The following is a 13,559-nucleotide window of genomic DNA, read 5'->3' as shown; positions in this document are numbered from 1 at the left end:
GGCTGGGTTTTTTTTTTTTTTAATTTTCTTAATAAAAAGTGAACTGACTCCAGAGGTTTGGGGGTTTTATTTTTTTTTTTTAAATTTTATTAATAGAAACACTCCAGAGGGGTTTTTTATTAATAGAAATACTCCAGAGAGGTTTTTTATTATTTTTATAATAGAAAACAAGCTGACTCCGGAGGTTTTAAAAAAATTTTCTTAATAGAAAGCGCACTGATTCTGGAATTTGTTTTGTTTAGTTTTTTTTTTTTTCCCCCAAATCCCCAGACTCCAAAAAATATGAAAAATCTCAAAAAACGCTTCAAAAAAACCTCCAAAAAGCTCCCCAAAAAGTTTAACTATATTAAGTATATTGAGTATATATAACAATATATTAAAGTATATTAAAGAAACTACAAAAAACCTCCAAAAAGCCTTCAAAAAACCCTCCAAAAATTAAAAAAAAGGCTCCAATAAGCTCCAAAAAAAATAAAAAAAAATAAGAAAGCTACAAGAAAACTTCGAAAAACTCCGAAAAACTCTAAAGAACGTAACAAAACTCCAAGGAAGCGCCGAAAAAACTTCATAAAACTCCCCAAAAGGGCGCGTTTGGGGAGGATTTTCAGGCAGGGGCGGGGCCGCCGGTGTCCGCTGGGGGGCGCTGTTGGATCGCGGCTGAATGGCGGGTAGAGCCGGGGGGCACGGGGGTGGGGACGGGCCGTCGGGGCGCCGGTCGGCGCCCCGACGGCCCGTCCCCACCCCCGTCCCCCCCTCGCGCTTTACCCGGTCACCGATTGTGGGGCGCGGGGGTAAAGAAGGGGGGTGGCGGGAAAAGGGTGCGCTGTCCCTTTAAGAAGAGCCAGTGGGCGTGTCCCCGCCCCGCAAGGCCCCCCCCCCGCGCCGCTCCGCGATTGGCCGCGTCGCCGAGGGCTGCCCGTGGCGCTGCCTGTGCCGAGGAGTAGAGCGCTGGTCGCGGCGGGCGGCGCCGCTGTGTGAGGGAAGGGACGGCGGCGGCAGCGGCGGCGGCGGGACGGGAGCCGGAGGAAGGCGGCGGGGAAGCGGTATGGGCGCCTGACGCCCGGCCCGGCCCGCCGCCGAGGGACGATGGCGCGGCCCCGCGGCGGGCGGTGGTTGCTGGGCGTCCTCCTCGCCCTGTGCCGCTTGGCCGCGCCGCTCGCCAAGAGCCTGGAACCGGTCTCCTGGAGCGCCGGTAACCCCAAGTACGTGCGGCGGAGGGGGCGCGGGGGAACGGGGAGGGGGAACCCGCCTCACACCTCCTCCCCCCCCCCCCTCCACACCTCTGCTTTTCCAGACAAAAAAAAAAAAAATTAAACGCGGGGAAATTGAACAAAAAAAAAAATTTAACTAAAACCGCAAGATTTTTAAGGAAAAAAAAAAAAATCCCCGCCCGGGAAGCGGAGCGGGCACCGGGAAGAGCGGCTGGAGGCTGAGGTCGACGGACGGAGAGGAGCGACCCCCGGCTGGAGTACGGACCCCTCGCCTGCTCCGGGGCGCGCTTGGCTGCTGCGGGCTTTTCCCTTTTTATTTTTTTCCAAAAAAACCCACCTACTTTAAGGTTTTTTTTCCCGATTTTTAAAAATCCTTTTGGTTTTTAAAGCTTTTCTTCTCCTTAAATTGCTGTTCGATTTTTTCACATGTGTTTTATTTTGAACGATTGTTAATTTTTTCACCTTTTTTTTTTTTTTTTTTTTTTTTCCCCTCCCCGGGATTTGAGGGAGTCTCCGCGGGCGCCGCCGCCCCTCGCCTGGCCGTGCTCGGGAGGGGGCCGGGGGGGGGGGGGGGGCCGCCGCCGGGCTGGATCGCCGCTCCCTTCTACCACGCCGACGCTAGAGTTGGATTTATTACCTGGTTTTTAATTATTTTTTTTTTTCTTCTGGGTTTTCTCTTCTAAAAGCGGGCCGCGGTGAGGGTCGGCCGGTGGTGGGACTCCCCCGGTCTGGCTCCGAACAAAGCCGGCGGCGGGGCTCCTCCACAGCGCTGCCTCGCCTATATATACAGCTAAATTATATATATATATATGTGTGTGTTGTATGTCTGCGGACGTGTCTCTGCCCCGGCTGGGGTGCGGGAACAATGAGAAGGGGCTTTTCCAGCGCGCCGGGATGAAGGGCGAGGAGGAGGAGAGGCGGAGGAGTGGAAGGTGCTCGGCAGAGCTGCTGGTGGTGTCAGGATGGTTTTGGTAGCCCTCTGGCTGGGTTTTATCTTGTAGATCGCGGAGTGTTTGTTGATTTTAGCTCCTTCTCGGTTTAAAAAAAAAAAAAGTCTTGCTTTTAGCCTGATTTCCCCCCCCCCCCTACATTTCTCCAAAAAAACCCCAAAAAAACAAAACCCCAACCCAAAAACCAAAAGAGTTTTTGAGGAGAACCGAAGCCATTTGGACAACCTTCCCGCTTGGACGCTTATATTCCGACCAAACGCTTTTATTTTTTGGGGGGGGGGGGGCAAAAAGAAACCCCAACTTTGCAGGCACCCGCGTGTGCACACACGCTGCCAAGCTCCAGTCCAGCGTGTTGGAATCTCTGGGACGAGGGCTCCTGTAAGTTCGTGCTCCTCCTCGGTGTGTTTTTTTTTTTTTTTTTCCCTTTCCTTGCCTTTGGAGTTGTGTCCCTTGGCTGGGAGCAGAAAGAGCCTTTACCCTCGGGAATCGATCCGTTGCGCCGGCGAGGCGGCGATGTCGGCGAGGCGGCGGCAAATCGGTTCCAGAAAACACCTTTTTTTTTTTTTTTTTTTTTTGTAGTTGGAAAAAGGGCGGCTGGAGGTGGAAATGGCTCGGTGGGGTCGGGGGGACACCATGGCACTCCAACCCGCTTGATTAGTGTTAGCTTTTATTAAATTGCTGAGGCCCGGGAAGTTGGGAGGAGGCGGTGGCGGTGCGGTGGGCATGCCGGGGGGGTTTTCTACTGCCCTCCCCGTCTGCCTGCGCTGGCACCGAGCCCCAGATGCGGTGGGTTTGGGGGTGTCCATCCCCACTGGGAGTAGCTTGAAGTGTTTTCTTGGTTCTTCCCCCAGTTTGGAGCGCAGTGGTTGTCCGCCCTCGGCGCAGAGTGCGTGCCATCCCGCGTGGGGGCTGCTCCCGTGGGTGCCTGGCGTGGGGCAGGGGCTCGGGGGCACCCAGCCCTGGGTCCCCCCAGGGATGGGAGATGGTGGGAAGTGCCCAAAATGTCGGCGTTCCCACCCAGAAACGGCACCGCTGGGGGGGATCCCAGCGATGGGGCAGGAGCTGTGGTAGGGGTTTGCTGTGGCGGGGGCTGTGGGTGCCCAGCCGTGCCCCCACTCTGTGGCCTGATCCCAGACCCTCGTCTTTGGGGTCCCTCATGTTCTTTTATCCCATAATGCTCCTGCCTCCCCATTTTTGCAGGTTGTGTGGCATGGGGCAGAGCCTCCCCACGGCTGCTCCTGCCTGCGAACATGGGTTGACCAAACTAGTCTGGGGAACCGCCTGCTCTACAAAGTCCGGTTCCAGCTTGAGGAAAATCTGTGCTCTTTGTTAGACTGGGCTTACTCCTGGCTGGCTGGATTCAAATCCCCCCACGCGCTCTCGCCACCCTACTTTGGGCTTTCCAGCCCCTTCCTCCAGCGCTCCGTGGGCGATGCCATGTCTGTGCCAGCCCTCTGCCCCGCTCCACCGAGCTTTAACTCTTGTTTTTAGAGTAAAGAGAGCTAAAGCCCTTAAAAATAACATCGCTAAGTGGAATTTTCCAACAGATAGAAGGAGAAAGCGTTGCGTGTTGGGCCGTCTGGCCTTGCTGGTGTCACTGTAAATAACGAAAATATTTTTCTGCCCTTTCCTCCCCTGGGCAGCTTGGGGCTGCGCTTACAAAGTATGGGCTTCTAACTTCACCAGGGCGTCACCAGCAGGTTCCTGATCTCGTGGTGGTGATCAGAGGGATGCTGATAACACAGCCGATAGAAGGAATGATTTCCTAATTGAGTTAAGACTGGCTTAAGCTGTAGCGCTGTGCTGCGTCGGGGAGACGTTTCCTTTCGCCTCCTAGGTGTGTGTTCAAAAGCCAGCAGAGAAATCGCCGCCGTCTTCCTATCGTGAATAATTCTGTCTTTAAAGGGAGAAAATAGGCCTAGAAATGCTTTTGCTGGATAAAAGGTTGTTAGTTGTCACAAACGGGCTCTTGGGACAAGCTCAGGCTAAATTAGATCCCCTTCGAGCAAGCTTTCCCCGGGGTGTCTGCGGAGCCCCTCAGAAGGGGTCTCGGGGAGCCAATGTGGTTTTAATTTGATTCCATCGTGTCCGAAGGGGGTTTGGGGGGGCTGGAGGGTGCTTTGGGGATTTAATCGGCCCTTTTGCTGCTCAGCTGGGGGGTTGGTGGGAGCGTGCTCTTGTTGGACAGCCGGGAATTGCAGGAGAAATTCTGGCTAAATCCATTTTGAACTCCCTTGGCTGTAATTTTGGAGAAATATTGACCCTGGTGGGCTCCTGTGCCGACCGTTAAAAGGAAGCATTCCTAATAAAATATGGTTTGGAAAATTCATTTCAGGCTGGAATCCGCCTCTCCAGAAAGTATTTTAATAAGGAGGTGGGGGAAATGGGACACATCATCCGCGCGGCTCTGAGGAGCGGGTCATTTCGGCTCTGCTTTTCTCTCTTTCCCTTGTATAAAGTTTTACTCGGCTTCGCTCGCTAGCTCTGCAGAGCAACCCAGCAGTTTTCTAAAAACAAAATTAAAAAAAAAAATAGGTGGGGGAAGAGGGGAAACTCCCCCCCCGCCCCCCCCAGACAAAAGTCTAATCCTTTGTGGTATTTTTATTCTGTCTTTAATGACATTATGGTGTCCTGTTGAATTCTCCAAGCGCTGAGTTTGAAGCCTGGCGTATCTTTGCCTTTTTTAATGCCTTTTACGAGGGACAAAGTGCTTGCGGGAAGGCTGTTTCCGAGGGGAATGGCTGGCCTGGAGCTCTGCATCGGTGGGCTCACACTTGTCGGAGCAGATGTAATTTAATTACCGTACCAGTGGGCGCATGAGGCGCTTTGCAGTATAAGGAGTTGGGAAATAGTGAAAACACGCTGCTTATTTTTAATTAAAAGCCGCGTTTGGCTTGCAGAGCTTTTGGTGACTCCCTCCTCCTGGGGAGCGCCTGGGGCTGAGAGGTGGGGGCTCCCCAGGAGCGGGGGGCACGGATGGTCCCATATGGGATCCGATGGCCCTGGGGTTTTGCTTAATCTCCGAAGGCTGGTTTGGGTTAAGCGAGCCTGGACTGTCTGCGTCCCGGTTGGAATTTCTCCCTGGCAGGGAGAAGCCCTTTCCAGGGGTGCTGGGGGGATCCTTTGCTGGGTGCCAAGCAGCCAAGTGCCCTCCCAGCGTGATGGTGTCTTGCTTTTGCTCCCCCCAAAGCAGAAACCTCAGTGCCTGGCCCACCTTGCAGAGGCCAGGTTACCCTTCCTGCTGTGCCTGGGGGAAAGCAGCACCCAGGGCTCATTGCGTGTCGTTTGGGAATGACTTCATTAACTTAAATTAAAAAAAAAAAAATAGTGAAGGCAGGGCTGCGGCTATTGCAGTAGCTGGGTAAATACCACTGGATTCTATAAAATGGATTTAACTGCTTCCTTTAAAAGAAAAAAAGAGCCGTGATGGGGTGGCTGATTGATTGTAAAAGGAGCCGGAGCTTTCTCCAGAGCAAAACAGCTGCTGCAGCTAGTCGGGGCCGCGTGGCAGCGGGGCCGGGACGGGCCTTTTGTGCCATTTCTGAGGGTGGAGGGTTGGGAGGGACCTGGTGGGGGGCTGCTGCCCTCCGCCGCACCTGAGCCCCTGCATCGCTTCTGGGTTTTGGAGCTACTCCTTTGGAAGCCGGGCCCAGACAGGTTGCATACAGCAGGGTGGGATGTGCCCTTGTATGGCATGGCCCTGGCTGGGGAGGCACGGGTGTCCCCCAGCAGCTTTACTGGGAGGGCAGGGTCCTCCTGTGCAGCTTTACTGGGAGGGCATGGTCACCCTTGTGTGGCTTTACTGGGAGGGCATGGTCACCCTTGTGCGGCTTTACTGGGAGGGCATGGTCACCCTTGTGCGGCTTTACTGGGAGGGCAGGGCCCCCCCCCTTGTGCAGCTTTACTGGGAGGGTAGGTTCCCCCCCTGTGCAGCTTTACTGGGGGGGCAGGGTCCCCCCCAAGCCCCCCATGTGTTTGTACAGGTCATGGGGGTTGCGAAGAGCCACAATACACATGCAGCCCCTCGCACAACGCAAGTCGGGAGGTGTTTGGCTTGTCCCTTGGAAACTGGGCGAGGGCTTAGCTGTAGGGGTGAGCCCTCCATTCCACGGAGGATTTTGGGGTCCCACCTGCCCCACAGCTTCCCCGCGACTCTCCAGTCTGGGCAGAGCGGTGACGGTGCTGCTGGGAAGCAGCTCTGCCGGAGGAGCGCTGGGGTCCGCTGGGAAAACATCTTGTCCCGATCAGTAGCACATGCTACTTGGAGTCTGGCAGCTGAAACAGGGTGGGGAGAAACAAAGCTGAAATCCATTCTGTGTCTAATTAATGATTGCTTGTATCGGGAGAGCAGGAGGAGGACTCTGGGCTCGGCGCTATCTGGGCGTCACATCTGGGCAGGAATGTGGCGGCCGTGCTGCGGGGCTTTTGTTGTGCTCGCCTCGAAAGAGCTGGGGTCCTTCCTGCTGCTTTCCGACGCTTTTCTCCTCCCCGTCCCTCGCTCTGGGGCTGGTGGCTTGGCAGAGAAACCTCCTCCGGCGAGCAGGAGGGCTGTGGGTGATGTTTCGCCTGCTCGCGATGAGCCTCGGTGCCCACCCTGTGTCCTTCCGGAAGGGTTTTCATGTCCCTTGTGCGTCCTCTTCGGTTGGAGCACAGCTGCTCTGCTCATGGCTGGGCTGGAGCCTCGGGATCCTGGCGCTCCTGGCTCCACCAGCCTGTCCAGGCTCGGTCCCAGATGAGTTGGATAAGCCAGGGCTAAGCATCCTGCTTGGTTAGGCTGGACTTGTGCACGGGGTGGGGTTTGCGTGGCCCCTGCGCTTTCAGGGAGCGGGGTTCTCCCTCTGGGGCTGGAGCCAAACCTTGTTGAGGCTGCGGGTGATGCCTGGAGGGGAGCGGTGGGTGGACTGGGGGGCCTCCAGCACCCTCCTCCCTGGGGAGGGCCCAGAGGATGGGGGGAGGCGACAAGTTTGGGGGGCTACTCGCGGTGTTCTAGTGAGCGGTGGCTTCTTGGTGAGCTCTCCCTGCCGGCGCCTCTGGGGGGGACCCGGCCTGGCCCAGGTGCCGGCGTGGCAGTGCTGTCCCGGCCGCGCCGAGCAGCTGCACGTCAAAAATGCCAGCTATTTATAACCCTGGCTCGGCAGCTCTGAAATAACCTTTTCCTCCCCACAGCCGGCCTTCCCCAGGTGGGCTGCTGCCCCTTTCCAAGGCCGTGGGACTGGGATTTGCCAGTGGAGCTGCCGGGGGGGGGGCGGGGGGCCTGAGTTGGGAACCAGAGCAGGGAGGTTTGTCAGTGCCCAAGCCGTGAACTTCCCTCAGTGTTTTCCGAGGGCTGCGTCTGCATGTCGGTCCATGGGTGCCGCGTGTGCTGGCCCAGCCACCAACGGCGTTGGGCTGTCGGTGAGAGGCTTCACGTCAGCCCAGTTTGACGTGGGTTGGCTCTTGCTGAGGTGGGATGCGCAGGGGACGCAGCACGAGCTCTGTGTCCCTGCTCCTTCAGACTGGAGTTAGGCAAGGATTTTTGGAAGCACCCTCCTTGCAGTGCTGGATCTTGCTCCTTTGCAAAGGCCTGGGGTGGGTGCCCTCCCTTCCAGGGGGGTTCCGGCTGGTTTTGGTGACTCCTGTCCCTCTCTGCTCCATGGTGGGACACGAGCGTCCCGTTTCCTGGCAGTCCCTTTCCTTGCACCCTGGCTTGCAGCGTGAGCCCAGCCTTGGGGACTGTCTGCCCCGCCTGGCTTTTGCCATCCAACAGCTTCTGCGTTCAGAAAAAGCAAAGTGTGTTTTCATGTCTTATCAGCTATAAATACCCTCACACCATTAATATTGATCACTGAGCGTTTGCATGTTTTCCTTCTCATTAAGGCTGGGTAACGTCTGCGGTCGCACACGCGTTAGCGGCAAGGCTGAGACTCGACGCCGTCTTCTCTTTGCTGCTGATTTTAACGTTTTAATGGGTTTCTGAAACGTGCGAGCGCAGTCTGGTGTGTGGGTTTGCAGCCTCGGGTCTGGCGGCGGTGCGGTGATGCTCGGCGATGTGGCGGTGCTGGGCTCCGGCGTTCTTTGTCTGGGCTTGCTGTAGTATCGCAGCCAAACGCGAGGGGGAAGTCCACAGCCCCCACCGGGGTTTCGGGGGGCAAATAATCCGTGTGCATTGGGAAAGGGGAATGGGTGTAAAGGCGTTTTTCCCCCCCCCTTAAAACCGTTTTTTGGCCGGGTGGGCTCCCCCCTGTGCCGGCGGGGATGCCGGTGTGCCCTGCCTGCAGCCGGGCGGGCAGCATATGGAAAGGATCTGGGTGTAATATCCCGGGCTGCAGCGCGGCTTTGCTGAAGAGGCCACTTCAGCAGGGGACGCGGCGTGGTTAGTCCTCCCGGCTGACACATCCCAGGCCTTCCTCAGACTTGAAAGAGCTCGAGTTCGCCTTTGAATCTGAGGATTTATAGCCCTTTTAGGCCTCTCCAATAAAAGCACGGCTCCCTCCTCAGACAGAGCCCACCGTCTCCCTCCTCCGGGCTCATTATCCCGGGGATTTGTGTTGCTTGCTCTCGCTCTGTTGTTCGCTACCGCCGCTTTCTTCAGATGTGCGGCCGAGAACTTCAGAGCATAAAAGCGGAGCTGGAGGAGCTGCGGGTCCCGGCCGCGCTGCCAGGATGCGGCCCCTGCCATCAGCTTGAGCTCCAGACCCAGCAGTGTGCGGGGAGAGGACCCCTTGTTTGGTGATGCTTGGGGGGTACCCTGCAACTGGGGAGCACTGCTGTGTTCCCGGTGATCCCCTCAAGGGCTGTGAGCAAACTGGGATGAGCTCCCGACCCTCTGGGCAAGTGCGTGGAGAGCGGCCGCCTTGTCTGCCTCGTCCCGGCACATGTGGGCACTTAAGCATCCTCAGCCCTACAGATCACGTCTGCTTTCTACAGGCACGTCAAGCCTCTAACTGTTTAAAGAGAGGCTTAGGAAAGAGTCCAGAGAAACGACATAATAATTATTGTATTACAAATTGTTTCCTTTAATGGGCCCTGTCGGATCGCTCAGTCTGCTAAACACATTGTGCCCTCCCCCAGCCCCGAGCAGCCGCGGCCCCTTTCCACTGCTCCGGCCTCCCCTCGCAAACCCAACCCCGCTGGAAAATTCCTCCAGCCCAGGAGCCTGGGCCGTGGGGCGAGGACTGGGGGGCTGCATGGGGACCCCTCCCCGGGGGCTCCACAAGGCGACGGGAGGATGGGGTGACCCCATCTCTGAGGAGGGGTCCTCTCCCTGCGGCGGGGGGGGGTGGTGGTGGTCCCTGCCCCTCCCCTCGCTCCGGAGCATTGTGTTGCGCCGAACTTTGCACATTCCAAGGGATTTCAAGTCGGTGGCACCCCCAGCTGATGCTCGGGGCTCAAGGGCACCTAATCACCCATCAAAAAACTGCTTGCCCTGCCCGCACCGGTGCCGTGGGCAGGGCAGGATGGGCAGAGTGAGCTTCTTGCCCATCCCTGGCGTTGCGGTGCTTGCGTTGGTGGTGGACGGCTCCCAGGCAGCTTTTTGGCAGTTCCCACCCCCGAGGGCTGCAGGGTGTAAGGAGAGGAGCCACCAGCGGCAGTGCGAATTTTTTTGTTGCCCCCAAAGAATAAACGTGTCGGAATTAAGCAGCAGGTTACATTTCTTCAAGGCCGAGCAGCAAATATGTTTTAAATTTGGCAGCCGGCAGTGGAGAGCGGGTGGGAGAAATTTTCCAGGTATTGCGTTACACTTTCCCCTAAAAGGGCTCTGCTTTGGGGCTGGGGATTAAAGGGAGGAGAGGAGGGGACGGGGGGGCTGTGGACCCCCTCCCTCTCACATCCTCGCAGCCCCGCGCGCTCCTGCTCCCTCTGGCGCGTTCCCGAGGGCGCGGGGGCCGTGATGCTCGCCCTGGCTGACTCAGGGCCTGCCCGGGGCAGAGGTGCGCTGCGGGGGATGGCTGGGATTAATTTTTGGGCTTCCTCCCTCTGGGCGCGATGGGAAATTTCCACCTGGGTGTGGGCACCGCCCCGCTCCCCCCGCCTGCCGGGCTCTGCCTTGCCCTCCTCTCCTCTGAGGGCTTTAATAAACGCTTCATGCAAGAGCGAACCTGGGATCCACTCCCAGCACGGAACTGGGGCTTGGCCAATTAGCCAATTATTTTAGAAGAAATTCTTTATTTTTTTTTTTTTTATTAGGGGAAGGTCTGGCCAAGGCATCAGCCAGCAACCCCTCTCCTGGGGGAAGCACTGGGGTGGGGGCGAGCTGGGGGGGCTCCTGCTGTAGTCGCAGAGCTCTGGCACGTCGCCCCCAACCCCATGTTGGTAAGATGGGGTGCTGCCCCTTGCACCAAGCAAGATCTGGGGCCTTGGCAGTTGCCTGTCCCACCCCCCAGCGTATCCCTTGTCCCCAGGCAGCCAGGTGGGGGGTCCCTGAGCATCCCCTCCCCAGCTGGCACTGGTGCATCCCATTGTTCCTAGCTTACCTCGCAGTGGGAGGAGGAGGAAGAGATGCTTCCCCAGGAGGTGGGGAAGGGCTGTCCCGGTGATGTCGGGGGGGGGGGGCCAAGCCCCCTCCCCTCTCACTGGGCAGAGCCCCATGGTCCCCACCGCCTGAGGGGGCTGTGGAGTTGTGGGGGCGCCTGGCTGGGTTGGGGTTTCAGGAAGGCGCTCGGAGGTGTGAAGAGCTGGAGGCAGCTGGAATTTCCCCTTCAGCTGCCTTTGGTTTTAAATTTGTATTCTTCTTGCACGTGACTCCCGCGAGGATGCGGGGTGGTTGCGCGCCCCCGCCTGCGCATCCGTGCCCTCTCTGGTGGTGGGATGCTCTCCCCTGCACCCCCTCCGTTAGAGGGGCCTTGCCTGTAGCTAATTGCTGAAATAATTGGGGCAGCCATACAGCCATAGCCTGGCAGGGCAGCGGTGCTGGGCCGGGGTTCGTGGAGGGAGAGGAGGGTCCATCATGTGGCCATGCCTCCAGGCCCCCCCACCCCTTCATCCTGCCCCACCGTGGCGTTGTGCCTGTTTCTGCACTAGAATAACTTTTTCCTATTTTTATTTTCGTTTTTCCCCTTGTCTGAGCTACAGAAAAACTCATTACTGGTAATAGGAGATGGAGACCATCCCGCACAGCCGGGGCAAGGGGGGGTCCCACTTGAGTCCCTTCCCAGAAGCGGTTCGCCATCCCAGGGAGGTTTAACACTTGATGCTTTTGATCTCTGCCTTGACTTGGGTGCTGCTTCCCTAATTACCCCCTTCATGGGAGGCTGCGCTGGTTGGTTGTGCTTACCCGGTCTCTCTCAAGAGAAAAAAAAAAAAAAACCCACAACCCTGGCAGGGCGTGTGCGGGGTGGGGGAGCGCCGCGTGCTTTCCCATACCACGCAGGAATCCTGCAGTTCTTCCCATAGCCCTGGGTGCTCCCACCCACGGCAGGCAGTTTCATGCTCCTTGGCTGGTTTCATAACATCCAGGAGAGGCACGAAAGTCTTCCAAAACCACCTCCCTTTGCTGCGCATGGAGCCCATAGGCTTGGGGAGGTGGGTGGAGGTGTCCGTGTCCCCCCCCCTTTCAAGGTGCCACCGGGTCAGTGGGGCTGGGGGTTTGCCAGTCGTGTCACCGGGCACCAGTGCCCGCCTAGCATCCTGTTTTGGCTGGGCTTTGCTCCTTTTGGGGTGCAGGCTGCATGTTGTGCCTGGGTGCCTTGCGGGATGGGGGCCAGTGACAGGGACTCCCGCTGCTGTCCCCAGCCTGGGGTGGGGGCATCCAGGGGTGGGCGAGGGCTGCGACGTCCGCCGGGCTCCTGCTCTCCCAGGCAAGGCCCTTTCCTCCTTATTTTTCCTCTTTGAGGTTGGAGGCACATGGGTTGAGGCTGGAGGTTGCGTTGGGTTGAGGCTGGAGGCTGTGGGGGTTGAAGCTGGAGGCACATGGACCATCCCGCAGTGCTCCCAGGAGTTCCTCCATGCCCCTAAAGCTGTTGGAGGTTTGTAGGACGTCAAACTTGCAAGTAAAGCATTAATGCGCCGCGGCTTCATACCAGCGCGCAGGTGGAGCAGGGAAATTTTTGTATTTCTTACCCCAGAGTATTTTCTCCGTAAGGTACTTACAGGTGCCCATCCCTGGTGCGCCCAGTTTACCCCGTGTGCCTGAGACCTGGCAGGAGGGACCTTGCCCACCCCGTGCCCTCTGCTGGGAAAGCCTCCCCTGCCGGCTGCTCGTCGGGGAGGGGGGTGCGAATACCTTTCCTCATTTATTAAAGATATTTGTTGGTAGTGTGAATGGCTTCCTTACGCGAGGACGGGGAGCGGGTGACAGATACAAGAGTGGTGGGATAATTGTTTCCAGCTGCTGCCGGTGCCGTGTGTGTTCCTGCACCCTACCAGCTCTGGCGAGCAAAACCCAGGAGTCAGCCCAAAAACCGGTGCTGGCCCGAGTGGTTTCAGCTCAACCCGCCACGGCTCCGGATTTCTGAACGCTTTCACCGCGTTTTCTGGTGACTGCAGCCATCCTGCGTGGACGTGGCAGCGGGCTGGCTGGCGAGCTGCGCCTGGGGCTGCCCCGGTTCCGCCAGCCCCCGCGCCGGGGTGTTGTGGGGAACGCCGAGGGCTGCGGGAGCGGGGGTGCAATCCAGATTTGGCAGCGCGGTGCTCGCCAGGCGGCTCTTTGTGGATCCGCGCCGGGGGAGGCCGCCTCCGCTGCGCTCGGCTTCCCCGCTACGCTTTTGCTGTAAACACCGCGTTTTTTGGCATCCGGGCTTTCTTGCGGAGAGCGTTGTTGCTAGCAATACCAGTAACAATTATTTGATAGCATTATTTATTGAATTATTAGATTATTTAATACTATTAACGATTATTTATCGGTTCTCCACACCAAATAACGCAAATATCTGGCGAACGCCGCGCACGCGTTGGCCGTGCAGTGAGGCCTCGCCGAGGGTTTGGCGTTGGGTTTACCCACTTTATGAATTAGAAGGCGGCAAATGGTGGGTTGTTTTGATAAACTCCCCTGAAGGTAGAGATTCTTGAAGGGCTTCGCTGCTGACCTTCTCATTAATTACTGCTCTGCAGCGCCGGGAGGACTGGCTGAAAGGGAGTAATGAAGCGTTGTCATCCGGCGCGCTCGGCCCGGCCAGGGCCCCGCGAGGAAAACACCTCCTCCCTCTCGCACCGGGGATGTGTGCCTCTCTCTGCATATTTATCGAGCTGCTTTCCCCGTGCCTGGCAGATCGGAGCCTCGACTCATAAGGCCTATTTTAAGGTTATGGTTCTGACCTTGATTTACACCGGCAATGGGTGTCGATGCAGGATTTTTCCCGAGGTAGTGGCGCTAGAGGTAAATCTAGCTGGTAAAGGTTCTGGGGAAGAAAAGAGCAAAATGGCTTGCTGGCGTGTTGGTTGCTGCTGGACACAGGTTTTACTTCCCTGCAGTTTTCCCCTG

The 13,559-nt window shown here is 57.4% G+C and overlaps 1 protein-coding gene across 1 annotated transcript in view; it reads left to right on the top strand.

Moving 5' to 3' along the window:
• Window positions 1-940: 940 nt before the first annotated feature.
• EFNB1 (ephrin B1) overlaps window positions 941-13,559 on the top strand; it is a 52,725-nt gene continuing 40,106 nt past the window's right edge. Inside the window, exon 1 of the mRNA XM_074882627.1 lies at window positions 941-1,202. Within this exon, the coding sequence (XP_074738728.1) occupies window positions 1,087-1,202 (116 nt within the window). The 5' untranslated portion in view covers window positions 941-1,086. The remainder of the gene's footprint in view (window positions 1,203-13,559) is intronic.

The sequence above is a fragment of the Strix uralensis genome, chromosome 13 (genome assembly GCF_047716275.1).
Source record: "Strix uralensis isolate ZFMK-TIS-50842 chromosome 13, bStrUra1, whole genome shotgun sequence".
In the NCBI taxonomy this organism is placed as follows: Eukaryota; Metazoa; Chordata; class Aves; order Strigiformes; family Strigidae; genus Strix; species Strix uralensis.
The sequence above is the reverse complement of the archived record's forward strand: the minus strand, read 5'-3'. Positions and strand labels throughout refer to the sequence as shown.